This window comes from Cannabis sativa, unplaced genomic scaffold (genome assembly GCF_029168945.1).
Source record: "Cannabis sativa cultivar Pink pepper isolate KNU-18-1 unplaced genomic scaffold, ASM2916894v1 Contig2, whole genome shotgun sequence".
Lineage (NCBI taxonomy): Eukaryota > Viridiplantae > Streptophyta > Magnoliopsida > Rosales > Cannabaceae > Cannabis > Cannabis sativa.
Genome location: NW_026870038.1, coordinates 599,520 through 627,456, shown reverse-complemented (window position 1 = coordinate 627,456; position 27,937 = coordinate 599,520). Strand labels below are relative to the sequence as shown.

Here is a 27,937-nt window from a genome sequence, read left to right as displayed (position 1 = left end):
TAATGATACCAATAAGGATTGATATGGGAGAATGTGAGTTGTCAGGTTTAATTTCTTTTCTTATTTAGTTGATAAAAATGGTTTAGACATGAGGCATGTTTAATTTATGGTTTTGGTTATTTATGCTGAGGTGTCACCGTTAATTGTTTCAATTATTTTAGGTAACGTTATTATTGTAAATAATTTATAAATAATGTATATTATTGAAAAGTTCCCTAGATTATATCTATGTCCAATATGAACCGCCAATCAAATCTCTTTGTTTCTCCGCCAAACCTTTATCTCCAACATATTCCTTTTCACATTCTTTGAATCAAAATCAAAGCTTTAAGCTTTAAAGGCTTTTAAACCCCAAAACGACACCGTCTCTCTCATCATGACTCAAAAGACAAAATCTTTCTCAAACCATGATAATCATCCCTACCTTACTTCTACTTCTTCTCATGTCTCAATCATCATACTGTTTTTTCTTTGTCACTTTCCTCTGATTTTTTCTCTACCTCTCAAAATGTAAAGTTCCAATTTTTATTTGTATCTACCTATGTTTTGGCCACTATCAAAGTGGTTATGATTATTATGATGATGATGATGAATTCCCATTAGTATTTTTGGTTTTCCTTTTCTGGGTTTTCAGTTTCTTCTGTTGTTATGGCTCTTATTGAGTCTTTTGAGAGAATATTAGAATTAGAAAGACCCATCACAATTTTGGGAGTGTGTACAAATTTGTTTTTACTTCTTTCTCCTATTTGGGTTGCTTTTATTTTAGGTTTAATGGTTGGTTGGGCATGGAAACCCAAATGGGTAAGCTTTGGAAAAGAAAATCACTTAGTCTTAACCTCAAACAATTCTCCATTAAAAGAGGTCTCTATGTCCCCTTCTGAAGATGATGAATTCAGGTACTTGAAATCTTTAATCTTTATTCCTCATATCATATATTTTTATTTGGAATAATCTTTTCCCTGAATTTGTGATACTCTTGACATTCACAAATGAACTCTTTTTCAAAAACTAGGCTTCCCACCTAATTTTATTTTGTAAAGTTTTGACCTTTGTTACTTATGTCAAATATTTCTAAACTGTTTTAGTTCATTTCTAGAGATACCCTTTTCCCTAAATTGTAATTTTAAACCAGAAAATTATAATGTTTTCTATTTAGTTACTCAGGAAAAGACTTGTCCTCAAGTTTTGTAGGTGCAAACATGTTTGATTGTTTGAGCTATCCTTATTTGGGTGACATTCCCATATGAATTTAGTTCACTCTAATGATGAATATTATTGCATAATTTCAATTATTAGAAATTTCTCATTAGCTTTTATTGCAATGTGGTAATAGTGTATTGGAGTTAGATGAAGGGGATTCTAATCTTGTAAATGTTGAGGATTTGGAACATCTTTTCCAACTTGTGGAGATGAAAGATGGAGGCCCTACTTGGATACCGATGATGGATCGTTCTAACCCAACGATGAGCTACAAAGCATGGAGAAGAGATCCCAAAGTAAGAAGACTATTTCCTTCACTTTTGAGATTAGTCTTTTAAAGACAAAATGGTTGTTTAACTCTATGATTTGTGCATTGCATTGTCTTTGGTTTTTCGGTTAGACTGGTCCTCCCCAATATCGTAGTAGCACTGTGTTTGAGAATGCCACACCTGAAATAGTAAGGGACTTTTTCTGGGATGATGAATTTCGATCGAAATGGGATGATATGCTTGCATATTACAAAACTTTAAAAGAGTGTCCAACCACAGGAACCATGCTTGTTCATTGGATAAGAAAGGTAGTATTGTTAGAGTTAGTTAACTCTTATTCCTTTCATTCTTGTAAACTATGTTTAACTTATTTAGACTTCGTGTTATGGGAAAATGCAGTTTCCTTTCTTCTGTAAAGACAGAGAATACATAATTGGTCGTCGTATATGGGAAATAGGAAGGTCATACTACTGCATAACAAAGGTAAAAATGAACTAGTTTCGAACTCTACGATCGGTTTATTTTTTTCATATTGATAATATATAGAAATTAAACACCATAGATAAGATGCATGACTACTCCTCTCATTGCCAATTGATTTTGAGATAGAACCTCATGCACCTTACCATACACTCACATATTTTACTACCCTAACCATACACTTACGCATTCTAACATGGTATTAGAGCCAAACTAAAACTTTAACGAGTAACCGATCTAAATCCAAAAACCAATCCAAAAAGACGAGCCAAAAGAGTCACTTGTGATTCGGGGATAGTGAACCAAAAAGAGTCATTGTGAGCCAAAAGAGCCACTTGTGATTGAGTTGTGCAAGATTGGTGAGCAAAAAAAAAAATAGCCACAATCTTGAGGGAGGATGTTAGAAAGTCTCACATTGATAATATATGGAAACTAAATACCATACATAAGATACATGAGCTACTCCTCTCATTGCCAATTGGTTTTGAGATAGAATTTCATGCACCTTAACCCTACACTTCCCCATTCTAACACACACTGAAAGTATTTACCAATCTGATGTGGTTTTTTAGGGTGTTACCTGTTCTTCCATCCCAAGGCGTGACAAACCAAGACGAGTTGATCTGTATTACTCGAGTTGGTGTATCCGAGCAGGTAAGCTATTATGTCATTCTGCTTCAAATTCATTAACTTTGTGTTAGAAATAATTGGGGTCACAATTGTATATATAAAATGTGTGTTAGGTCATCAAATAAATAAGTCAAATTTATGTGGTCTATTTTGAAATAAAGTTTATGACTTAAGGGCATGATTGTCATGATTTTAATATGTGGATACCAATTAGATAGTTTCTGATTTGATGAGGGGCCAAATTAGAAATTATTAATAAATATTACCAACTGTTGTAACAGTTGGTAATATAACAGGTATGGGTCCCCATTTTGCATCGTATCAATAATTTTAACTCTTGTATCCCCATCACCAAGAGAAAAACTTTCAGAGAAAGGTTTTGATGCAAATTGGAAGATCATACTAATAAAGATCATTTAAAGGTCGATTCTATGGACTCCGGTACGCTTCCGCTATTCCTTAATCTTATTGTTTGATTCTCTTGAATTAATTAGGGCTATATTCAGAGTTTACAGTATTCTAACATGTGGTATCAAGAGCATTCCTAAATTAGTTCTTGAGAATGTATAGTAGTGTTGATTTTCCATTAAATTATTTTTCCTGCATTTGGTGAAGTGCTGTATATATTTATGCTATTGAAATTTCTGTGTGCGATTAAGTTTGCTTTGTATATATATTTATACAAACTTTGATATTACGATTGAAAATATCAAAATGTCAAAAGTGATTACTAATGAAAAGATGCTAATTGTACGATTGAAATCTTGTTTTGGGTTATATGTATAAGATTATATATATCTCTTTATAGTTTGGTTGTAATCGCTCAATTACTGTGTATATACATGCCGCTGGAATTTTGTTCAGTACTGTAAAGTATATATATGTATAAAGTTTCTTTTTTTTTTTTTTAAAAAAAAAAAAGTATAATCTTTAACTTTTATATACATATATGGAAAAGAGTTTAATCAAGTTTCCGATTAGAAGTTTCTGTAAATATACTACGGAAAAGACAAGTTTATTAAGTCTTTTGTTTTATATACAATTTCTGTATATATTATATGTATATTAATTATTCTGTTATTTTTTTATGCTATCATGTATACTATTTTGTTATTATTATTATTAAAATATATAATAGATTTAATAATAATAATAATTTAGTAACAATTAATTCAAATTTTGGTTTAAAAAATTTATTAAGGATATATAATATTTTAGTTAAATTAATTGAAACAAAATATCACCAAAGTGATCTCTTTTGTGTAGATTAATTTAATAAAAATATTATGATAATTGTGTGTATGTAATTCATAAATTTATTAATTAACCCAAAGGTGAGTTAATATTTGGATGAATTTCATGCATGTTTGTGGTGATAAATGTGTGACAATTATAAGGTATTTTGTGTGAACAATGTGTTAGTCCAAAGATTGCATATTGTTTGACATAATTTATTGTCAATGTTTGATCACTACAACAAGAGTACCGCTTACAATTAATATTACTGTCCAAAGACTTAATATTAATGTTGTGTTTGGTATCTTGAGATGGGATTAACCAATATTTGAATTTATTGTTTTATTTGGATTCTTATATGAGCATGTTATTTATGTAATTGTATTGTTCTTTTCAGCTGTTGCTAGTGTATCTGCTAACCTTAATTCGGTACCGGTCCTTAATGGTAATAACTTTAAGGACTGGAAGGAGAACATTTTTATTGTTCTTGGCTGCATGGATCTTGACCTTGCATTAAGGATGGATCGTCCTGCTTCTCTTACGGATAACAGTACCTCCGAGCAAAGGAGGATTTATGAGAAGTGGGACCGTTCAAACCGCATGAGTCTTATGATCATTAAGCGCGGCATACCTGAGGCTTTTAGGGGTGCGGTGTCCGAGGAGGTCACCGATGCCACAACTTTCCTTGCTGAAATTGAGAAACGCTTGCAAAAAGCGATAAGGCGGAAACAAGTACTCTTTTAAAGAAACTTATTTCCATGAAGTTTAAGGGCAAGGAAAACATAAGTGGAGTACATTATGGAAATGTCTCACCTTGCTTCAAAGTTGAAGGCACTAAAGCTTGAGCTTTCGGATGACTTGCTTGTGCATTTAGTGCTTATCTCTCTTCCTCCACAATTCAGTCAATTCAAGGTCAGTTACAACTGTCAAAGGGAGAAATGGACTCTTAATGAGCTCATTTCATTTTGTGTTCAAGAGGAAGAAAGATTGAAGCAAGAGAAGACTGAAAGTGCTCATTTGGCAAGCACCTCTAAAGATAAGGGCAAGAAAAGAAAGAATGAGGCTGCTAAGGATAAAGGTCCTGCACATAAGAAACAAACTCAAACCAACAGTGATGATGGTTGTTTCTTTTGCAACATGAAAGGACACATGAAGAAGGAATGTGCTAAGTATATTGCATGGCGAGCAAAGAAAGGTACATTTCTTACTTTGGTCTGTTCTGAGGTAAATTTAGCTTCAGTACCAAGAAACACTTGGTGGTTAGATTCTGGTGCTACTACTAACATCAGTGTTTCTATGCAGGGTTACTGAGTTGCCGAAAGCCAAATGATCTTTGAAAGAAGCATTTATGTGGGAGATGGCAAGTCGGTAAATGTGGAAGCAATAGGGCATTTTAGGTTGTTGTTAAGTACTGGTTACTATTTGGACTTAATAGATACTTTTGTTGTACCGTCTTTTAGACGGAATTTGGTTTCTGTTTCTTGTTTGGACAAATTGGGTTATTGTTGTTCATTTGGAAACAATTGCTTTAGTTTATCTATTAATTCAAATATTGTTGGAACTGGTTCACTTATGGTTTATGACAACTTATATTTGCTTGACACTGTTGCTTCTTATAATGAAACCTTGAATGTGGAATCACGTGGTACTAAGCGTAAAATAGATAATGAAAAATCAAGTTCCTTATGGCACAAACGGTTAGGTCACATCTCTAGAAATAGAGTTGAGCGACTTGTGTCTGATGGAATTTTAGATTCAATTGATTTTTCAGACTTTGATGTTTGCATTGAATGCATCAAAGGAAAACAGACCAAAACAAAGAAATTGGGTGCGAAAAGAGCTATAGATGTCTTAGAGTTGATACATACAGATATTTGTGGGCCATTTCCTACACCTTCTTGGAATGGTCAACGATATTTCGTATCATTCATAGATGATTACTCAAGATATGCGTACCTATTTCTACTTCATGAAAAGTCTCAAGTGTTGGACGTGTTCAAATCTTTTAAGGCCGAAGTTGAGAATCAACTTAGCAAAAGAATAAAGCAAGTCGTCCGACCGTGGTGGTGAGTACTATGGCGGATATGACGGATCGGTGTGAACAACGTCCGGGACCTTTTGCCGGATATCTAGAGGAGTGTGGAATTGTCCCACGGTACACCATGCCAGGATCTCCTAGCATGAATGGTGTTCTTCAGAAAGACGAAACCGTACTCTTAAAGATATGGTAAGGAGTATGATCAGTCATTCAACCTTACCGGAATCACTGGGGAGAGGCACTTAAGACGGCAGACCTACATTTTGAATAGGGTACCAACTAAAGCACCGCAAAAACACCTTATGAGCTTTGGACGGGGCAAAAGCCTAGTCTTAAGCACTTTCATGTTTGGGGATGTCCAATGAGGCTAGGCCTTATAGGCCAAATGAAAAGAAGCTGGAACCTAAAACCGTGAGCAGTACTTTATTGGATATTACGAACGATCTAGTGGGTTTCAAGTTTTATGATCCCAAAGTAAAGAATATATTTGAAACGGAACTGCAAAGTTTTTTGAGGATATTGAGTTTGGGGGGAGAAATACGGTTAAAGACTTTGTTTTTGAGGAGGATTTAGAATCACCCACTTCTCAAGATGAGTTGATTCCTATTCCAATAGTTGCTTTTGACAATGTTCAGGATTCTAATCCTAATATTGATCAAGTTTTAGATCAAGAGCAACCAAACATAGTCAATCAAACCCCAGAGGTACAAACTCAACAACCTCAAGAACAAGTGCCTTTGCGACGATCCACTAGAGAAAGAAGAAATGCTATTAATCCAGATGAATACATAGTGTATCTTCAAGAACATGAGGATGGCATTGGAATGATGGAAGATGATCCAATCAATTTTCATCAGGCCATGAAAAGTTCTAACTCTCAAAAGTGGAATGATGCCATGAATGAAGAGAATAAGTCTATGCAAGACAATAAAGTTTGGGAAGTTGTCCCATTACCAGAAGGTGTAAAACCAATTGGTTGTAAATGGATATTTAAAACCAAGAGGGATGAAAATGGTAATGTGGTGAGGTTTAAGGCACGTCTTGTAGCAAAAGGCTATACTCAGAAAGAAGGCATTGATTATAAAGAGACTTTCTCTCCGGTTTCATCGAAAGACTTCTTTTAGGATAATAATGGCACTTGTTGCTCGAGTTTGATCTTCGAGTTACATCGGATGGATGTTAAAACAGCGTTTCCCAATGGCGACATTGATGAGACAATTTATATGGAGCAACCAGAAACTTTGTGGTTGGTGGACCCAAAGAATATGGTTTGCAAATTAAAGAAATCCATCTATGACTCAAGCAAGCTTCCCGTCAATGGTACCGCAAATTTCATCAAGTGGTTCTCTTATTTGGTTTTGAGATGAATGCTGTTGATGATTGTGTGTATCATAAGTTTAGTGGGAGTAAGTGTATATTTCTGGTTCTATATGTCGATGACATATTGCTTGCCACTAATGATATAGGCTTATTGCACGAAACCAAGAGATTTCTATCGAAGCATTTTGAGATGAAAGATCTTGGTGACGCCTCTTTTGTTTTAGGAATTCAAATACTTCGAGACCGTTCTCGGGGTATTCTTGGATTATCACAAAAGAGCTATATCGATAAAGTACTCAAACGGTTTGGCATGCAAGATTGTAGACCAGGTGATACCCCTGTCGTTAAAGGAGACAAATTTTGTCTTAAACAATGCCCTAAAGGAAGCCTTGAAATTCAAGAAATGCAAAAGATTCCTTATGCTTCAGCTGTTGGGAGTCTTATGTATGCTCAAGTTTGTACGCGTCCGGATATAGCGTACATTGTTGGAGTGTTAGGCAGATACTTAAGCAATCCAGGAATTGATCACTGGAAAGCAGCCAAAAAGGTTATGAGATATTTGAAGAGAACAAGAGAGTACATGCTCACATATAGGAGGTCAGATCAATTTGAGATCATTGGATACTCTGACTCTGACTTTGCGGGATGCCAAGATAGTAGGAGATCTACTTCGGGCTACATATATCTGTTAGGTGGTGGAGCTATATCATGGAGGAGTGCAAAACAAACACTCATAGCTTCATCCACCATGGCAGCAGAATTTGTTGCATGTTATGAGGCATCCAACCATGGTATATGGTCGAGGAACTTTGTCAACCGGGCTGCGCATTGTGGATGGAATTGAAAGACCACTTAAGTTGTATTGTGACAATAAATCAGCTGTATTGTATTCCAACAACAATAGGAGCTCGACGAAGTCAAAACACATTGACATCAAGTTCCTTGTTGTAAAAGAAAGGGTACAAAGTGGATGATTTGTATAGAACACTTAGGTACAAACTCCATGATTGCAGACCCCCTTACTAAGGGTTTGCCACCCAAGGTCTTTCATGAGCACACTGCTCGTATGGGTGTTTTAGATTATGAGGATATCTAGATTCAGTGGGAGTTTGTCTTTAATGTGTTTTATTTGTTTTATAAAACATGTGTATTTGGATATTTTTCTGATCAGAAATTATGTTATTCAGTTTATTTCACTTTGTACATTTAAGCTAAAGTTTTGATCTCCATAAAGTAAAGTAGGACCAATTGAAAATTGACATGAATAGATCACCATGCATGTAATTTTCATACCACATTATCATGATTGATCTATGTCATTTGGCTATGTTGATATATGTGACCATTGATGGGTTTAGTTGTGATTGATACAACGAAAATCGCTTTGATCCTATGTTGATATAGTTAATGAACGAGATTGCACATGCCTATGGTTATGATGACAAAGTTATGAGCTCAATAAGGTTAACACATTTATATGTATACATATGTGACCCAGTGGGAGATTGTTAGAAATAATTGGGGTCACAATTGTATATATAAAATGTGTGTTAGGTCATCAAATAAATAAGTCAAATTTATGTGGTCTATTTTGAAATAAAGTTTATGACTTAAGGGCATGATTGTCATGATTTTAATATGTGGATACCAATTAGATAGTTTCTGATTTGATGAGGGGCCAAATTAGAAATTATTAATAAATATTACCAAGCTCGTTGTAACAGTTGGTAATATAACAGGTATGGGTCCCCATTTTGCATCGTATCAATAATTTTACAGAACTCTTGTATCCCCATCACCAAGAGAAAAACTTTCAGAGAAAGGTTTTGATGCAAATTGGAAGATCATACTAATAAAGATCATTTAAAGGTCGATTCTATGGACTCCGGTACGCTTCCGCTATTCCTTAATCTTATTGTTTGATTCTCTTGAATTAATTAGGGCTATATTCAGAGTTTACAGTATTCTAACACTTTGATCAATCACTGTTATAACCTCTTGTCTCTATGTTTTTTGAAGCAGTGGAATCAATGAGTGGTGACGGTCAGCTTACCGCCTGTGAAGTGCTGCTCTTCCATCACGAAGACATGGGAATTCCATGGGAAATCGCTAAGATTGGAGTGAAGAAAGGAATGTGGGGTACTGTCAAAAACATGGACACCGGTTTCAGGGCATATCAGAAAGAAAGAGCATCAGGAATCTCACTCTCTCGACAGGCTTTTATGGCTAATATCAACAGCAAAATCAATCCCGATTACATGAGAGCAATGTTGGTAGATGGCGACAATGATGATGGTAACGGCGATTCATCAGAGACTCGAGTAGATACTTTATCTGAAAAACCGCAGGGTAGAAATATACCGAAGCTACTAATTCTTGGGGGGGCTATAATCTTTGCTTGCACTTTTGACAAAGGACTGTTAACAAAGGCAGTTATATTTGGGGTGGCAAGAAGATTTTCAAATGTGAGAAAGAGATTGTGAACACACAGATTCTTTGTCCTTAGAATAATATAAGACACTTGTGTACTGTTGTAAATACTTAAAAATTAGATAAAAATATTTCAGAATTTCACAATGCATTTTCTTACTGAATTTCTTGCCAATTTAATTCATAAGGGTACATACTAATTACCCAATATTATTTTATACTATTTTCATTTTCACAGTGCTTTCTCTTACAGAATTTCCATTGTTCTTTCTCTATCTCTTCTCAACTTGAATCATATGTTTTCTTTCATATGAATTTCTTGCCAATTCATTAATAAACATAATAAGAGGGTTATGATGAACAAGAGAGTCAATCATGATATAATCAATTCAAATTAAGTATAGAGAGTTGAACCTGTGAATAAATAACAGCATAATCACATATATTAAAGTTTAATTTCTATCTCTAATGATAAATCTTAAAAAAATTACATATAGTTATACACATATAGATGTTCCTAATATTAAACACCATACATACATGATATCAATATATCAAGCAACAAAAGTCTCAAAACAATCCAACCCATCAAATTGAGGAGCAAACTTTGGAATCCTATTAGTACTCTTAACCTCCATTGTTCTTGATCTAGACACAGTATTTCGAATCTCATCTCCAGATTCCTGAACATCACAAGTACTTGATTAATTCCTTAGATTATTCAAAAAAAAAATAAATAAATAAATGATTCTTTGGTTATTTATTACCTTTTTATTAGTCTTGGGGTGGCCTTTATCACATAAGTAAAGACCAAGAGCAGCAGCCACAATAGGGAGAGTTATAGATATTGTACTAGCAGCCATTGAAGCCATTAGAAATTAATTAAGATGAAAATTATTAGAAGGAGATAGAGAGAGTTAATTAATAATCTTCTTTCAATATATAATTAATGACTTTATGAAGAAATTATTAGAGTAAAGCAAAGGAATATGAACATAACTTGTGAATCAAGAAAAGTAGTGGAAATGAAAGATTGAAGCTAAGAGAAAACATGAGACAAACACAACTTTATATATGAGATATAGATACTATATTTTTAATTTTAAATTAAATATGTAAAATATTGTTATTTAATTATTTTAATTTTTTTAAAAAAAGATATTTTGACTAAAGGACAAACTATTAAATCTACTTATATAGTCACATTTATTTTTGGGATTTTTACACTTGGTATCTTTTTTTGCTATTTTTTTACATTTTTATCTTTATTGAGTTATTTAAACATTTTTTAAAAAATTATTTTTCAATATTATATTTTAAAAAGTTTGATAATTACACAAATACCTATGCATGCTTATGTCATAGGTTTTCTCCAATATTACACTCCATCTCTTCCACCTATTGGAGAAAACCTATGACATAAGCATGCATAAGTATTTGTGTAATTATCAAACTTTTTAAAATATAATATTGAAAAATAACTTTTTGAAAAATGTTTAAATAACCGAATAAAAATAAAAATGTAAAAAAATGGCAAAAAAAGATACCAAGTGTAAAAATCCATACATTTTTTTCACTTATAATGAAAGTATTATTGAATAATTAATAATACTTCTTGTGTATTATGATATTATTTTTATAAAATTAAAATATTATTATTATTTTAGCATTCAAAATATGTTATGTCACTTACAATGTAAGTATTATTGAATATACTATACTCTAATTTTGTGTATTATTTTATCTTGTTCATAAGATTAAAGCATCATTATTCTTTTAATTTTCACAATACTATTTTTCACATGATTTACAATAATACTTTTTCTTTCTATTTATAAAAAATTATTATTACAATAAAATATATTTTTATTCAAAGTAATAAAGAGTGCCATTACAAGTTTACAACCATAGTAGTATAAAAAACAAAATATTTGTGAAAGAAACTAATAAATATTGATACATGTATCTAAACTTAAATCCTCAATCTCCAAGAGACCTAAGCTCCTAGCAACAATCTTGACCCTTTTTGCAATAATCTTGTTTCATGCTCTTTGGTAGAAATCACTGCACAAAATTATTAATTTGAATGATTAGTCACTATTAATTCATTTAATTAGTCACTATTAATTCATATAGTAAATGTACAAAAACTTACTGCACAAGTTGCAACATGAAATTAAGAATTTTCAAAACTTACAACCATTGAGTGTTATGGTGTGCTCTCCTTTAGGTGGTAGGTAGCTTGTTCTACCAATTGTGAATCACATAAATTGCAGCTTCATGGAGAAAGATAAAGGGTTACAATTACAGTAAGAAATTAATTACCATGCCAATGAAGCTCTACTGAAAGAGAATTTTACTTCCTAGCTTATCCATTAAAACTGTTGCAATGACTGATTTAAAAAATAAGTAAAAACGTGAAGAGACATTGAAATAATTCAACACATGTAAATCTTATATCTAGAAGCAAATTAAACCTTTAAAAACTATTGTCTACTAAATTAGATCCTGTCATCAGAAAATTGGTAAGAGATAGGACCTTCAAAGATAAAATTATTGAAAACATGAAAATAACACAATGGTACCAGAAACATAGAAATGAAACAATATGAAATATCCATCAAGAATGAAACAATTTTTTTTATTGAAAATGAATAGAAGTGAACATAACAACCCATTTTGGGGGTTAAAGAAATTGAGGAGTCAAGTGAGTATATAACATTGTTACAAGGCATCTTATAGTGTCCAATTTCATAGTGCATTGTTCATTGATTATACTTAAAGAGCACACACAAGCTTCTTTTCATAATGTGTGATAATTTACGAGTAATTAGCAATTTAATTACATTGAAATATAAAGATTAGAATTAGTATAGTACATATAACCAACCAATTAGTGCTCAAATTTATTTACATGTTAACCAACCAATTAGTTGATTCCATATAAAACAGAGTTAAACTATTTAGTAATTTAGCTTTGGAGAATGAGAAATTTGAGATTATCCATTATACAGTTTGATCAATTAGTACTTATTGAGCACAATACAACACTTTGGGATTGGTAGCTTTTAATTTAAATTCCCATTTTCATTTAAGTTATTATAATACTTTTTCAATAGAACTATATTGATATCTTAGTTATTATAATACTTTTTCAATAGAATTATATTGATATCTTATGTAAAATCATATTTGTTGTAGTGAATGGATGATTTTTTTTTCATTCCTGAGTAAGAATTTATATAAAATTTACTTATTATAATTCTACCTTATACACACAAGAGATTATATAATTGACCTAAATTATTATTATTTTATTTTATTTTAATAAATAACGATATTTCTCAAAATATAGGAGAAAAAATTGAGAAATTTTTCATTTTTATCTAATGTGGGAATATATTTGTAATTTGTATCACATAATTAAAACATGATAAGGAAAACTAATAACATATATTTTTTTTTGAAGCGTATTTAGTTGGTAGAAAAATATTTGGTCTCTTAATTTTCCTTCAAAAGTATTAAAATATCATTTCACTATTTTAGTAGAATTGACTATTCTATTTTAGAATAGATGGAAAGACCATTCAAATTGCAAAGTTAATTTAAGAATGTCGTTCACAAATTATAGTGTCGTTTTTATTCTTTTTCTATGAATGTCGTTTTCATTCTGAAATATCAGAATTACAGAGAATTTTTTTCTTTGAATGAAAATTACAGAGATCAATTAGAAAAAAAACAATTTGTAATGAACAAATACTTTAAATTATTTACCAAAAATAAAATAGTTATTCATATACACTCCAATATACAGTTATACAAAAAAAAATACAAATATATATATAGACATAGAGAGATCAATAAGGGAGAATGGTTTCGAAACAATGAACACCATCGATCTCCGGCGCAAACCTCGGCGATCTCTTCTGATGATCCCGGCGAGTTGTCGCCGTCGTCGAAACATTCTCCGTCGGCGATGTGGCCGAATTCTCAGAACGACGATCACCGTTTTTGATACTGTTTTCTCTCTCTTTCTTCACAGCAGACGAAGATGAAGACGAAGAAGAGAATCCTTTAGCGGTGGATGCATCGCCCAATAGAACATCGAAGTAGCTGAACATCGACATCATCGTGATTGAAGGGAAAATTTTCTGTTTGGGAAGTGGGAAAATGAAGGGTAGTTTTGTAATTTTGAATTTTTGAATTTGTGATTTTGAAAATGAAGAAAGGAAAGCATTTAAAGGGAGAAGAGGAAAGAGAGAGAAAGTTCTGGAAAGTGATGAGGTGGCAGTAGTAGAGTGTACCAGACGAATGTATAACTGTGATGACGTGGCAGGGTTGTTTGATTAGCTGTAAGTGGGTCCCAGTGGAGTAGTCGCCGCGTAAACTAGTAAAAGCTTGGAATTGGTGACACGTGTTGCGTTATGAATGTTCTTATGAAAAGTTAGTAAGTTACTAGATACTAGATAGTACTAATACTATGATTTGCAACTTTTTTCTTGGAAGGAAAAAATGTTGACGATAAAGGTTGGTTTATTTTATTTAACAAAATGGGTAAAGAAAAAAGATAGAGATAAAGGTCGGTGGGTTGTAATAATGAAAATGTTTATAGCAAAAATAGATAAATTAGAAAAATTCTAAAAAAGTATTCTCGATGTATGGTATTTGAGAAAATTTTTTAATTTAATTTTTTTTTATAAGTGTGTATGTTGTAGTTATTTAAAATATTTTGTAAAATTTTAAATTTTTTAAAAAAATTTAACATGTTGAAAATAGGGTTCAAACAACACGCGTAACTCTTTTATTTAAATTTTTATATAGAGAAATAGTGGTAAATGACCTTTATCCCTTTTTACTGAAGCTAAATGTCTATTTTTAAAAATAATATAGCAAATGGCCTTTATTATTTTTTAGTATTTAAAATACCCTTAGTTATATAAGGGTATTATTAACATTATATTCATTTTCCAAATAAAACGAAGCTTTCCGCTCCAAAATTTAAATCACAAAGCTTCCCTCTCCTTATTTTTTTTCGAGTTGGTTTGGATTTCTTCCAATTTTTTTGGTAAATTATCGTAATTTCTCTAAAAGGCGTTGAAATATTTTTTTCTCATCCATTTATTACATTTAATTAATCTCTCAAATCTTATGTATGGTGCACGTTTAATTGACTAGTACATTTCTACCTTGGAAGATTTTGCTCTAATAGTTGGACATAACAAATTAGATTTTGTATAATTATGACATGTTGAGTGAAAAAAAAGAAAAGATAAATTCTCTCGTCAAAATCATAATTGTGTTTTATCTTTAATTTATAAATTTGTAATATCATCATTGTATAGTATGCTAATCCACCTTCTTATATTTATTTATTTTGTAGATAGTTTTGGTCCAATTAGTTGGTTATATCGGATGCCTCTTGAAGGTGATCTCAAGTTATTTTGTCTTAATTTCTCAGATAACTTGGTCTTATATAAGTTGCTTTGCTTATAGTGATTCATATTTTGACTTTGTATATCTTTGACTAGACAATTAGCTTGTTGACTGGACGTTCCTCCACGTCAACAATTATCGTAGTGTGATTCAAATCACTCTCTCAAAAAAAAAAATACAATTTATCGTCTGTATTATGAAAAGTCATTAATCTCCAATTTCTTTTTTTTTTTTTTTTTTTGAAATGGAAAATCCCCCAATTTTATTTGGGAGTCATAAACCATGTATATTGGCACCCAACATTTAATATTTATATGTAAAGAATCTAAAGATAGATAGATTTTTCAAAATTTTGGAGATAATACTTTTTCTCAATTTTTCTTTATCATTTCTTAATTTAATTTTAAATTTGTTTTCATAAATTTTGTTTATATATGTATTTTTTTTTATTGAAAGCATTTATATATGAGTTTTTTCATAATGCTAGAAAGATGAATTTTTTAGGTAGAAGTGGGTGTAAATTATACATTTTATACAAAAAGAAAAATACCTTAAAAAAAGATCTCATCACTAAGGTGAACTTTAATTGCGCCACCACACTACCTATCCAGAAGATGTTAGGTGACAACACCAAAGATTAAGCAGACAACGGAACCCAAGCTTCTTTATAAATAGCAATATCGTTCTCATCTCCCACTCTCTAAATGCCCCCTCGTGAAATAATTCTTTACCCCACAAAATATTCTTTCACAGAAAGGAGTCTTTTTTTTCGAAGACTTAATAGAACCGAAAAATTTGTTTTTATGATACAAACCTTTTAATACCAAAGCCATAAGCGAAGTAGGAACATGATAGAACAAGAATTTTTATTTTTATAATACAAACCTTTCAAATATTATTCCAAAAGTTATCAATTGGAACATCTTTTTTGTTAAATGATAATTTGGACATTGCATTTTCTAAAATGATACAAATAGGATGATGAGCTCAATTTTAAACAGTTTTAAATATAATCAACTTGAAGATAATTTTTAACATGAACATATGCATAAAATGTAATTAATTTTGCAATAACACCTCTAGACCACCTATTATTAGTTTTATTTTGACAAAAGATCAGTTCATAATACTATTTGGTACTATTTTGAAAATACATGGTCCAATTTGTTATTTAATATAATAGAGTGTCTAATTAATAATTTTTACAAAACACAAGGTCTAAAATGACATTTAATCTTATTTTAATAAAAAAAATGAATAAAAATATTAAATTTTTATTAAAAGTAAATAAAAAAATATATATTAAATTTATAAATAAAAGTACAATTTTTTTTTTAATTATAATGAGTGACAAATGAATAAATAAAAAAAATGATATTTATTGTGTTGTAAAATTTGATATGTGCTATATTGTGTCAAATTTGATACAATTTCTAGCATGTGTCAAATTTAATAATTTGGATCACATTATACATTATTATTGGTGTTCAATTTTATAAACATAGACTAAAAAATACATATACACCACTTTTATAACACTACTCTTCTATTAAAGATGCTCTAAAGAGAGCTCTAAAAATATGAAACAATATTAAACCCTAAAATTTAGAATACACACTAAAAAGACTAAATATACTATGAAAGATTGTGTTATGAAGACATTCTAGACAGATGAAGACGACACATTCTCCTCATCTATCTCGTCTTTGATCCCTTTGAAACAAATTCCCTTTGGTTTGAATCCCTTCTCAAGCATTTTCTCAACCTCCTCAAATGAAAGTCCCTTAGTCTCAGGAACAACAAAGTAAATGGCAATAAAGCCAATGAAAGATAATCCCGCAAATAGAATAAAAGTCCAAGCGGAGCCCAAAGCATTAGTAAGAGTTAAAAAAGTTTCGCTAACTAACAGATTAGCCGACCAATTACATACTGCAGCAATACCTCCACCAATCCCTCTGTATTTTAGAGGATATATCTCTGAGTTTACTAGCCATGGAACACTGCCCATCCCAGGTGAATAGCATATAATATAGAGGCCTAGAAATGCTACTGCCAAGAATCCAAACTTGCTTGGACAACCTTCTGTGTACCATGTTCTCTTTTCCATGCGACATGTGCTTCTAATATCATTACTCACAGCCAAACAAGCTCCAGGATGAAGCTGTTCATGACAAACCAAAAAACAAAACAGAAGTGAGTTAACTTTGAACATAAATTAGCTACAAAATAAATTAAGAGACGTTCAAGATTAAAGCTTACCCCATTTCCACTGCTGGCACAGAAGGCGCAATCTGGTGCTTTCAAACATGACATGCAGTTCCATGACTGAGATTTAGGGGCTGAGAGGTAAGCTGGGCATGTGGTGTTTCTACCGAAGTGCATGGTTTCTAAGTTGCTAACCGCAGGAGCGGTTGCAGCAGCCTGGAAAAACACTGCTCCTAAGGCCACAAGGCATGCAATGATACCGACAAGAGACACAAGCATGAACTTTCTCCTTCCATACTTGTCCACAAAGCCCATACTTATGATGGAGCCAACAAAATTAAGACCAGAAGTTACCAAGGAAAGTGCTAAAGCAGTTTGTCTGGATGCAAATCCAGCAAATTGAACAATAGTAGGACTGTAATATAAGACAGTGTTAATGCCTACGAATTGCTGGACGAGTTGTACAGTAATGCCTGCAAGAAGTGCTCTACGGACTACTTTACTTCGAAGAGCACTCTTCAATTTTGGAAGAAATCCATCACCGAGTTCTCCTTCAATAGCTTTTTCTGCCTCAACAGAATCCTTCAAGGCCTTCATCTCATTTTCAACTTCATCAGCAGGAAAGATCTTCTCTAATATAGACTTGGCCTCATCTATCTTGTTCTGATTAAAAGAAAACTTGCACAAGTTAGAATTATGTTTGTATAAAAATAATATGAATTGAATTGATTGTGACTTAAACCATAGCATTAATAAAACAGTTATAGGTGACTTTGTTACCTGTCTGAAGAGCCATCTTGGGGACTCTGGAAGAGACAACATGAGAATGAACTGAATCAAGGCTGGAAGTCCTGCAATACCAAGCATCCAACGCCAAGTTCCAGGAACCTAAAATAGAAAATGATAAGGTAAACGTTTAATAAGCCTAGTTGAATATTCTCTTTGCAAGTATTCAATCACTGAAGACGGTTAAAAGCTTAAATATATGGACATACCTTTGTAAAAGCTAGATTGATCAAGTAGGACAGGAATTGTCCACCTGTAATCAACAATGCGTTTGAACTCACGAGTGCTCCTCTGATTCTAGTAGGTGAACTTTCTGAGATGTATAGTGGTGCAGCCATGGAAGCCATTCCAACTCCAATGCCAACTAGAATTCTACCTACAATAAGCACCCACGGTGCAGGAGCTACTGCCATAACAATTGCTCCACCAAAGAACACTATATCAGCAAGCAGAAGTGCCTTTTTACGACCAAAATAATCACTGATCCAACCACCAACTGCAGCACCAAGTATAGCTCCCGCAACAGCCATACTCACTATAGTCTCCTGCAAATACCAAATGAAAATATAATCACAAATTGAGCTAAGCATAATTAGGAGAGAAGATAATGCTCTACTCTACTGAGAAATTAAGCTCACCTGTAACCATGCTTTTTTATCTACTTCTACAAATTCCTCTCTAATATAAAGGAGAGCCCCAGAAATCACTCCTGCAACATCCGCACAATACAAAGAATCAATTAAAACTTCATTTTAGAATATATTTACTTGAATAAGAGTCTTCATTTTCACAATGCAAAGGTTAGCAACACTCATATGTATACATTGTTACTAAATTATGTAATAATTATTCTATACAAAATTATTGAGCAAGACATGCATTGTTATTAATTAGGAGGGATCCAATCCACTTACCAGTGTCATATCCAAAAAGAAGTCCTCCAATTCCGGCAGTGAGTGAAAGACGCATAATATAAGGAGTTCTCCAGGAGATTTTCCAGCATTCTGAAAATTCTGTCTTATCTGCTTTGTGATAGCCTCCCTCCATTATATGCAAATCTTTAAAACCAAGCTACTTTCCACCACTGATCAGTTTCCTATTTGAGATTAACATTATTAAGTTAAAGATAATTGGAATGGTAAATTAGTGTAAAGTTGTTTTTGTTACTATGTTACCTTTTCTTAGCACAAAACTGATAAAGCATGCAAGAACACAAATAGAAAAAAAGAGAGAAATATGTGTTTATAAAATCTAACCAATATCAGATGTGATTAATATTCTTACTTTGGATTTACTTAAGTGGTTTCTCGAATTTAACAATTTTATGTTACTGTGATAAATTTTCTAAAAAAATATTAGTAAATATAAAGTTCCTTAAAATAGTTACATTTGAGATTAAATTAAGTGTGTCACATACCTTTTTTATTATAAGAGATTAAATACATATCATAACATATATAAAATGTGTAAACTAATCTGAGAGTAATGTATGTATTTTTTTGTATAAGCTTTTTCTAAACAACATTATTGCAAAAAAGAAGAAAAGTTTGAATTCAATAATAAAATGTAATGAATGAAAATCATATTAGAGATTGAAAGTAAGAAGAGGAGTACCTCAATCACTTTTTGCCTCACTAGTAGAATACTATATAGTTAAATATAGACTTATAATAGTAATAATGTAGATAGCTTTGCTTAAATGTTTTTCTCTCTCTCTCTCTCTCTATTTTTGATTATGGTAGGAGTTGTTATACGAATTATTTATAGCCGAAAATGTCCTAATTGTAATATAATTACATTGATTAGGTTTGTCAAAAAAAAAAAAATTGTAATATGATTAGATTAGGAAAAGTCTCACGATTGCATTTAAAAAAGGAAAGATATCTCCGAAAAAAAAAAGAAAAGATATATATTTTAAAAAATATATTTAAATAACAAATTATTTTTACTATTATTATTTTTTTTGGTTTAAAAATTGATTTTTTTTTTTATAATAATTTGGAACCTTCTCTGAAAATTCGTCTTGCTATGAGAATAGATATAATCATAATTTTAATATACAAATACAACAACAAATTTCAAATAATTAGATTTTTGTTATTATATTATTATATTATCTTTTAAAATTGGTAAAAATAACATTTTATTTTATTTTACAAAAAAACACAAAAATGTTTGCAATTGGTTTTGTAAATGACATTTTTGTAAGTCAATTTCTTTGTAGGCATTTTTGTAATTTTTCAACTCTCATAAACTACACAACAGATCCTCTCTCTCTCTCTCTCCTCAAACTCAAATGCTCTCTCTTCCTTCTCTCTCTCTCTTCCACCCGATCTACACCGACGGCGAAATTCTCATCTGCATTTACCTCCTCCGCTTCGTTCACGGTAATGATCTCTCTGTTATACAACTGAAATTTTGGAAAAATCTGTTGTATGCTCTTAAAATTTCAATTTCAATTTCTTTTGTATTGTTCTGTACCAGGAAAGATAAGGGGAGAACCTTGTGAGTTGTGTACCATATTCGTAGTAGTTAGCTTGATTCGATTCCCTAAAATTTTAGTGAAATGTAAGAAATAGTACTGTTGTAGCTGTAATGGTGATGATAATTCGAAGAGAAATTGGTTGTCTTGTGGAATTTCTTTGTAGATTATTGTTGCACTTTTTAGTTCACAGTCTGGGCATGGATATCATATCCTTGATTGGTTTCCAATCCTAAATCATCTTCTTCTTCTTCCTGGATCAAGGCTAGTCTTTTCGACATTGCTCGCTCTTTAATTGTCTAATGATGTTAATCTACCTTTTTTGATTATTCGGTTGATTTGTGTAATCATGCTCAATCGTAGTCAAGTTTGGGTTGTTTGGTGGTTTTATTGCTATTAGTATAGTAATTAGCTCTGGTTTGATTGGGGGCACATAATTGGATATGCATTTATTGTCATTGGAAGAAATAGTTTTTTTAGGAAAAAGTTTGTAGATTGTGTATGTATATTGCTTGATGAAATGTCTGATTGAAGTTATCCTAAATAATTCACACATCTGAATTTTTCTTAAATATATATGTATTTGATTTTTGTATCAGTTGCATGTTTTTGTTTTTTTATACAATGCGTATCAATCTCTAAACAAAGACTGTGTTATGTGAATATTTGTTTTTTCTGTAGTCTAATATTGTTTATTGAGAATATAGTATAGCGAGAAGGCTTTTTGTTCTTTGCTCTATCTAAATTTGAGCAATTAACTTTTTTTGGTCATTTCTTTGTATATGGAATGAGTTTTGGAGATGGGAAAGTTCTTGCTTTGTCATTGGATTTGATTGTTTTGAATCAGGTTGATGAGAGTGAAACTTTAATATAATTGAAATTTCTAATCTGTGTTTTGAAAGTTAATTTTTTGTTTAGAATCTGTGTTTTGCCTGAGCCTTGTTCGCTTTGTACTTGCTTATACTTTGCTCTTGGATTCTCATCCATTGGAGTTGAATGGTAATCTAATAGTTTCTCCTTATGTCAACATGTCTTATTATCTCATTTAGTGCTTGTCATTTCTAGGCTTAAGCGCCCCACTGTGTTGAGATTACATTTATTTGACCTAATTGGGCTATGGAGATCATTTGTGCCAATCCCAATTTGTTTAAATATTGTACTAGTTTTTCTTTAATCGATTCTTAATTATCTTTAAGTGCAACATAAATTTTCTATTACTTTAGATAATTGTAGTATTTTTAGATTTATACTGACAGCTAACTTGGTTTCCTCAGATACCTTCTTCATGATCAAGAATGTCAAAAGTCAGAGATAGGACTGAGGATTTTAAAGATGCTGTAAGGCACACTGCTCTTTCTTTGGGATATGACGAGGTTTGGTTTTTCAAAGCATTTGGATTTGTTCGAATTCATTCATTTCTCATAATATGGTTATGTTATAGTTAAATCCTTATGATTAATGCTTTTTGCTCTTTGACAGTCTAAATTGGCGGCCATTTTGGCAAATTTTATCATCCACAAGCCTCGCCAAAGATCAGCTTTCACTAGAGGTGCACTGAAAACAGTATGTGAATCATTGTCTTGCTTATTCTTTGATGACATTGTTAGAAATTTCGCTTCAGTGTTGACTTGTTTGTTTTTCTCCCCTCAATTAGCTTGAGAGCATTGGAACACTGGAACAATTTATGTTAAAACATCGTAAAGATTATGTGGATCTACATCGCACTACTGAGCAGGAGAGAGATAGCATTGAGCATGAAGTAAGTCATATTACGGTTTTGTTCAAGGGTATTTTGTCAGTTTCAAAGTTTGCCACTTACATTGTTAAATCTTCAAGTGGATTAAATATAGTCAATATTACAACTAGTTTTAAGATTTCAACATATAATTACAAGATTTATTTGAAGATGATTTATTCTCTGAGATAGGTTGGGGGTTCTATTCTCTGCCTGTATTTTTATTTCCTAAAAAATCTCTATCGGATGATGTATTTGTCTCTCAGACACATCCACTACAGTATGCAGTATATTTTATGGTGTTCATAATTTATAACTTCATTAATGCCTGTCAGCCTGTGCAAGTTTTAGATGCTTTGAAATCTCTTAAGTGTGGTGATTTGTTTCATTATGTTTGTATCTATGCCTTTGATGATTGGAGTTTGGCTAGTTTTTTTTTTTTTTATTATTATTATGATTATTTTGTTTTTTTTTTTGTAAGATTGGCTAGTTTTCTTTTGAATATAGCTGTGATGGCAATATGTAGGTGTAGAGCGTAGTGTAGGTTTGTACTCAAATGAACGATTATGAAAAAGTTCAACATGAAATTGATTATTCAATTAATTTTATGCAGGTCGGTGCCTTCATAAAAGCATGCCAAGAACAAATTGACGTTTTAAAAAACAGCATTAATGATGAAGAAACAACTTCAAAGGGCTGGCTTGGCATTCAGACCAATAAATCTAATGCTGATACTGTAGCACACAAACATGGGGTGGTAAGATTCAGTTTGCATTCTATAGATCGTTCATGTCTATAGTGTTCTTAATTGCAGAAATCATTCACTTCACTTTAGTAGTGATGTCGCGATTATAATAGGATTTTCTCACATTTTATATGGTATCTTACTCGACCGTATTTAGAAACCACATATATGAATATTGTAATTTGGTCAATCATTATTTTCTAAACCTAATTTCATAATTTCAGATTTTGAGTTTGAGTGAGAAGCTTCACTCTGTTACCTCACAGTTTGATCAGCTAAGAGCCATACGCTTCCAAGAAGCCATTAGTAGAGCAACCCCAAGAAGAAAATTTAAACCAATTGCCAAACCAAGTTCTGAAAATTTATCTCAATCAAACAATTTTGAGCCTGGAGAAGCTGAACAATTTCAACCTGAGCCTCTAAGACTTAAGCAACAGCTCTTGGACGACGAAACACGTGCTCTTCAGGTAATCATTGTGATGACCAACCAACCAGTGGTGTTTATTTCAGTGCTTCATCATGTCTGCCTTGTGTTGTTCAAATCTCAGTTTTTAACGTTCCCTTAAAAATTGAAGCTTTTGTTACTGATTTGCAGGTAGAGCTGAGTAGCCTCCTAGATGCGGTTCAAGAAACAGAAACTAAGATGGTCGAAATGTCAGCATTGAATCATCTCATGGCTACTCATGTTTTGCAACAAGCCAAACAAATAGAACAACTATACGATCAGGTAAGAGATGTTTATTCAATATATATCCTTTTAGTTTTTTGAAAAATACAACAGCTTCTACTTCAAATTTTTGCCCCGAGGTTCACGATACCATAAACTTAGTCCATAGGCTGCCCATGTGTTGCACCGTTGTGAATGTTGGTTGATTTTACAATATTCGAGGAACAAAAAGCTATAACAATTGCTACATAGATACCATAATGCTTAATTATACAACTCATGATAAAACTTTTAGGTGGGCAGTGTTAATTTATATCATAATGCTTTCGAAATTTCATACTACTTTCTCTTGCGTGGACAGGCGGTTGAAGCTACGCACAATGTGGAGCTTGGTAACAAAGAACTGTCTCAAGCTATCCAGAGGAATAGCAGCAGTAGGACCTTCCTTATACTTTTCCTATTTGTACTTACTTTTTCAATTTTGTTTCTTGATTGGTATAGTTAGTCTTCTTCAATCAACTAAAAATTATAGTTTTCTTTGTACTTATTATATTGAAAAGGAAAAAAGGAAAATGAAATGGGAATTTAGTCCTGAAGTTTTTGAGTTGAAATATACTGAATTTTATATGCTGATCAAGTGAACAAATTGAACTCTATATGCCATGCCAATGCTATAAATAATGCTCACATTTTGTAATTAGTGTTGTCAACAGAAAACCAACACTTGAGTTTATGTATGCCAATGACAGTAGAATCCACCCAAAAGATGTTATCCAAACTAAGGAATTAAAAATCGATATTTTCCACCTATATTTCCATGATGTTATCTTTTTGAAGCAATATATTTTTGGGTAGATACCGTTTTGAATTCCAACTTGCATTTTGTAAAAATTACTGATTAGATTATTTGTTTTATTAAATAATAAATTAAATATTGTATTTTTCAAAATGATATAATCTAAAAGTGTTATGATAAAATTATTTATATTTTTTACAACTGTTCGTACTGAAAATTGTTTTCTAGTTAGTTATATTATAAAAAAAATATTAAAGATTAAGCTCAGGTCTCGATGTACTATTTTATATCATTTTGAAAAATACAGTATTCATTTTGTTATTTAACAAAATAAAGAGTTCGATCGGTATCTTTTATAAAATACAAGGTATAAAGTTGTATTAATTAAACTCTAAAATTAGAAATATTTCTCCAAAAAATCAATATTCCCCATGCATATATTATTTATGATTATTTTCTAAAGACTTTCAGTACTTTCAAAATATACATGAATATTCTTTATTTATAAAAAAATAAAAACAAAAAGTAACATGTTTAATGAAGTGATAGGTGCAGGAAAATAAGATCGTTTTTTTTTTGAAAGAAACGTTCATTTAAATAGATTTCAGACCTCCTGATCGTTACAAAATAAGTTCATAGGAATAGACAAGATGGCAAGATGACCAAACTGATTATGGCCAAAAGCTCACTTGGCCACATTATGAACCATAAAATTACAAGTTCTAGCAGTAATACAAACTAAACAACCAACAAAGGAAGAAAAGATTTTTTTACAAAATAAGGAATAGTTCTCAATTTCCTATCTAGGATCTAAGCCGTTGAAGGAGTTGATTACCACTTTAGAATCGCTTTCCACCAGGATAAAGTTGTGGCCTTGTCCTTAGCCACTTCAAGAGACAGACAAACAACAACAACCTCACCACATAAAGCATCTGAAAAATCCAACTTTGCCCTATGCACCCAAAGCACCTTACTTAGTCTCTAGCAACATGTTCATTTTAAAGACCTTCTACATGAAATAAGATCGTTCAAACTTTCTACATGTTCATTTTAGTATATTAACATTTGTGGTATGAATATGTTCAACTTCCAATTTATGGGTGCAGAAAGTTTGATATTGAAAGATGGGCATGCGTGAACGGTGAAATGGAACCATGGGATATGAATCATATTCCAGCCTTGGGCTAAACAGCAACTGGCCAAATTTCCTAAAGAGGGTGGTGATCATAAGGAAATGAAGTCTAATATCCTGCGGTTTGCTTGGCTCTTGAAGTGGCAAAGGATATAATTTTATCTTGATAGAAAGCGATTCTAAGGTAGTGATCAACTCACTCAACGGCTTCAACCCTAAATGGGAAGTTGAAAACTATTTCTTTTTAATAATTTCTTCTTTTATTAGTTGAACTTGTAATTTTATAGCACACAATGTGGCCATATGAGTGTTTTCCCAAAACCGCTTTGGGTGCCTTGATGTAGCATCTATCCCTATGAACATTTTTTGTAATGACCGGGAGGTCTAATATTTTGATTAATGAACACTGCTTTTCAATAATAAATTTGCTTTGTTATTACATTTTCATTTAATACAACCAAAGAAAGTAGGGGAGGTTGGGTATGCATCAAATTAGAGAGGTTTGATGTAATTGAATTAAAGAAGAATAAAACAAAACAAGATAAAGCAAAACTGATAATTTTTGAATGAGAAGATAAATTTTTTAGTGTTTAGACATTCAATTAGAGTTTATGTCAAGCTGTCAAAAATGACCCAACTCAAAAAAGAAATTTCCCAAAACTTTGATGTAAAAAATTTCCAACTGTCTCATGAGTCTTACAAAATCCTAACTTTGTCTAAAAACCAAAAAGGAATCAAATTGTTGATGAGAAGATTAATCAAACAAACTGAATCCCATATCATCATCACTCTCTTCCTTTGGCTCTTCCTGCACATACAAAATAAAAAAAAACAAAACCCATAAGAGAGCAAGCCAAATAAGTAGAGCTACTTACATTGAAACCAAACAAAACTAATAATACCAAGCTCATATCAAATTGACCAAGTCAAAAAGAAACTGTTTTTGATGAAACAAAGGTGGTCATTTCTAGTTAGTCCCAGCTGGGATTGCACCCCAAAACTTTACTCACTCACTCATAGACAACCACTTGAGCTCAACCTCAAGTAGAGACTGCATTGAAACCAAACGAAACTAATAACAACGAGTTCATGCAAATTGACTAAACATCCATGCCAAGTCAAAAAGAAACCATTATTGATAAAACAAATTGGTCATTTCTAGTTAGTCCCAGCTAGATTTGAGCCCAAAATCTTTACTCACTCACACAGACAACCACTTGAGCTCAACCTCAAGTGGCAGTGGCAGTCAAAAGGCTACTATTGTAGTCAAACCAACAACCCAAGAACCATAACAATAACAATGGAACTAAGACTAAACAGAATTCAAGTAATTTCTATGTCTTAAGTGTATAAAAGTCTTATTATTTTTGAAAAAACATTCATGGGGTTGAGTTATATAGTTGGCCAATCATGAAATGAAAAAGATAAGAGCAAAATAAGATAATGGGCAATGATATGTGTACCTTCTTCTTCTCCTCAACTGCAGCAGCAGCAGGAGCAGCAGAACCTGCGGAAGGAGCAGCCATGGTAGCAGGACCAGCAGCTCCACCAGATCCAGCATTCAAAACAAGGTCATCAATGCTTTTCTTCTCAGCCAACTTAGCAAAAAGGCCTGGCCAGTAGGGTTCAATTTCTACATTCCCAGCTTTCACCAAAGTTGCAATCTTCTCAGACTTTTAAGTTCACAAAATGTAAATTTATCAAGAAATGATCAAACAACAAAATAAAACAAGACCAAATCAAAATCACAAGTTCAATAAAATCAAGATCTGGGCATTGCAGGAATAAGTTGAAAATGAATAAAAACATTGACTTTGATCGTAATGAGATTGAATAAGAAATGGGTCTTACAGTGATTGGGATTGAATCATCATGGAGAATCAAAGTGGCGTAAGTGCAAGCAAGCTCACTGGCCATTGTTGTACTGAAAAGAGAGGAATTGAAACCCTAAACTTTTGAAGCGGCAGCTTTGACCTCTGGATTGACACAGCGAAGGGTTTTTAGGGCAAAATATACGGATTGTATATATAGGTGGAGATGGCTAGGGTTTTTGATTTTGATTTAATTAGGAATTAGAATAGTGGGAAAGAGGAGAGAGAAGAAGTTGAAGAAGCAGTTACAGAGCTTTGGTATATAGTGGGCCTTAATTATCAGTACACGAAAACCCAAGCCCAGTATAAAAGCTAAGGCCCAAGCCCAAACAATTCTAACCTCACCTATTACCTGTACTTGCCTTAATTCCTTTTCTTCTATTCTATTTTATTATCTCTAACCGAACTTTACCAATATTTTATTTTATGTCGACTAAAGTGTTGATGTAACTAATAATAATAGGTCATTGTTGCATAAGAGC

At 32.1% G+C, this 27,937-nt stretch overlaps 5 protein-coding genes across 8 annotated transcripts; 2 read left to right on the top strand and 3 right to left on the bottom strand.

The window, feature by feature from the left end:
• Positions 1–244: 244 nt before the first annotated feature.
• Positions 245–9,750, top strand: LOC115716876 (uncharacterized). 3 transcript variants are annotated; one of them, XM_061107580.1, is made up of 6 exons: positions 245–896; positions 1,334–1,496; positions 1,601–1,777; positions 1,869–1,952; positions 2,522–2,603; positions 9,196–9,750. In XM_061107580.1, the coding sequence occupies exons 1-6, from the start codon at positions 649–651 to the stop codon at positions 9,654–9,656; spliced, it is 1,215 nt and encodes a 404-aa protein (XP_060963563.1). In that variant the 5' UTR covers positions 245–648; the 3' UTR covers positions 9,657–9,750. The 3 variants fall into 3 exon arrangements, with proteins under 3 accessions (XP_060963563.1, XP_060963562.1, XP_060963564.1); XM_061107579.1 differs by having other exon boundaries at positions 9,193–9,750; XM_061107581.1 differs by lacking the exon at positions 9,196–9,750 and adding an exon at positions 4,213–5,010.
• Positions 9,751–13,217: 3,467 nt separating this feature from the next.
• Positions 13,218–13,809, bottom strand: LOC115716863 (uncharacterized). The gene has a single exon (XM_030645767.2). It carries the CDS (start codon positions 13,731–13,733, stop codon positions 13,461–13,463), a length of 273 nt encoding a protein of 90 aa, XP_030501627.2. The 5' UTR covers positions 13,734–13,809; the 3' UTR covers positions 13,218–13,460.
• Positions 13,810–16,619: 2,810 nt separating this feature from the next.
• On the bottom strand, positions 16,620–19,175 carry LOC115716503 (inositol transporter 4-like). Its single transcript, XM_030645314.2, has 6 exons — positions 18,942–19,175; positions 18,666–18,736; positions 18,237–18,572; positions 18,022–18,129; positions 17,296–17,904; positions 16,620–17,197 (listed from the first exon to the last, which is right to left on the bottom strand). Exons 1-6 carry the CDS (start codon positions 19,072–19,074, stop codon positions 16,700–16,702), a joined length of 1,755 nt encoding a protein of 584 aa, XP_030501174.2. The 5' UTR covers positions 19,075–19,175; the 3' UTR covers positions 16,620–16,699.
• Positions 19,176–20,247: 1,072 nt separating this feature from the next.
• On the top strand, positions 20,248–24,267 carry LOC115718175 (syntaxin-81). Of its 2 annotated transcripts, none has more exons than XM_030647137.2 (8): positions 20,248–20,414; positions 21,784–21,882; positions 21,989–22,072; positions 22,164–22,268; positions 22,858–23,001; positions 23,214–23,456; positions 23,585–23,716; positions 24,018–24,267. In XM_030647137.2, exons 2-8 carry the CDS (start codon positions 21,805–21,807, stop codon positions 24,159–24,161), a joined length of 930 nt encoding a protein of 309 aa, XP_030502997.2. In that variant the 5' UTR covers positions 20,248–20,414; positions 21,784–21,804; the 3' UTR covers positions 24,162–24,267. The 2 variants fall into 2 exon arrangements, with proteins under 2 accessions (XP_030502997.2, XP_060963519.1); XM_061107536.1 differs by having other exon boundaries at positions 20,284–20,414; positions 21,989–22,058.
• Positions 24,268–26,126: 1,859 nt separating this feature from the next.
• On the bottom strand, positions 26,127–27,666 carry LOC133033043 (large ribosomal subunit protein P1-like). The gene is made up of 3 exons (XM_061107578.1): positions 27,436–27,666; positions 27,048–27,257; positions 26,127–26,392 (listed from the first exon to the last, which is right to left on the bottom strand). The coding sequence occupies exons 1-3, from the start codon at positions 27,499–27,501 to the stop codon at positions 26,339–26,341; spliced, it is 330 nt and encodes a 109-aa protein (XP_060963561.1). The 5' UTR covers positions 27,502–27,666; the 3' UTR covers positions 26,127–26,338.
• Positions 27,667–27,937: the final 271 nt, after the last annotated feature.

Bases quoted from the DNA above. Each gene is read 5' to 3' on its own strand.
- LOC115716503 (XM_030645314.2), bottom strand. From the start codon at position 19,074: ATGGAGGGAGGCTATCACAAAGCAGATAAGACAGAATTTTCAGAATGC. The intron at 17,905-18,021 runs GTAACAAAGTCA...TCTTTTAATCAG, and splicing joins CAAGATGGCTCTTCAGACAG to AACAAGATAGATGAGGCCAA. The intron at 17,198-17,295 runs GTAAGCTTTAAT...TGTCATGAACAG, and splicing joins GTGCCAGCAGTGGAAATGGG to CTTCATCCTGGAGCTTGTTT.
- LOC115718175 (XM_030647137.2), top strand. From the start codon at position 21,805: ATGTCAAAAGTCAGAGATAGGACTGAGGATTTTAAAGATGCTGTAAGG. The intron at 22,073-22,163 runs GTATGTGAATCA...CCCCTCAATTAG, and splicing joins CTAGAGGTGCACTGAAAACA to CTTGAGAGCATTGGAACACT. The intron at 23,717-24,017 runs GTAAGAGATGTT...TTGCGTGGACAG, and splicing joins TAGAACAACTATACGATCAG to GCGGTTGAAGCTACGCACAA.
- LOC115716863 (XM_030645767.2), bottom strand. From the start codon at position 13,733: ATGATGTCGATGTTCAGCTACTTCGATGTTCTATTGGGCGATGCATCC.
- LOC115716876 (XM_061107579.1), top strand. From the start codon at position 649: ATGGCTCTTATTGAGTCTTTTGAGAGAATATTAGAATTAGAAAGACCC. The intron at 897-1,333 runs GTACTTGAAATC...ATGTGGTAATAG, and splicing joins TCTGAAGATGATGAATTCAG to TGTATTGGAGTTAGATGAAG. The intron at 2,604-9,192 runs GTAAGCTATTAT...TGTTTTTTGAAG, and splicing joins GAGTTGGTGTATCCGAGCAG to CAGTGGAATCAATGAGTGGT.
- LOC133033043 (XM_061107578.1), bottom strand. From the start codon at position 27,501: ATGGCCAGTGAGCTTGCTTGCACTTACGCCACTTTGATTCTCCATGAT. The intron at 27,258-27,435 runs GTAAGACCCATT...TGAACTTAAAAG, and splicing joins ATGATTCAATCCCAATCACT to TCTGAGAAGATTGCAACTTT. The intron at 26,393-27,047 runs GTACACATATCA...TTGTATGTGCAG, and splicing joins CAGTTGAGGAGAAGAAGAAG to GAAGAGCCAAAGGAAGAGAG.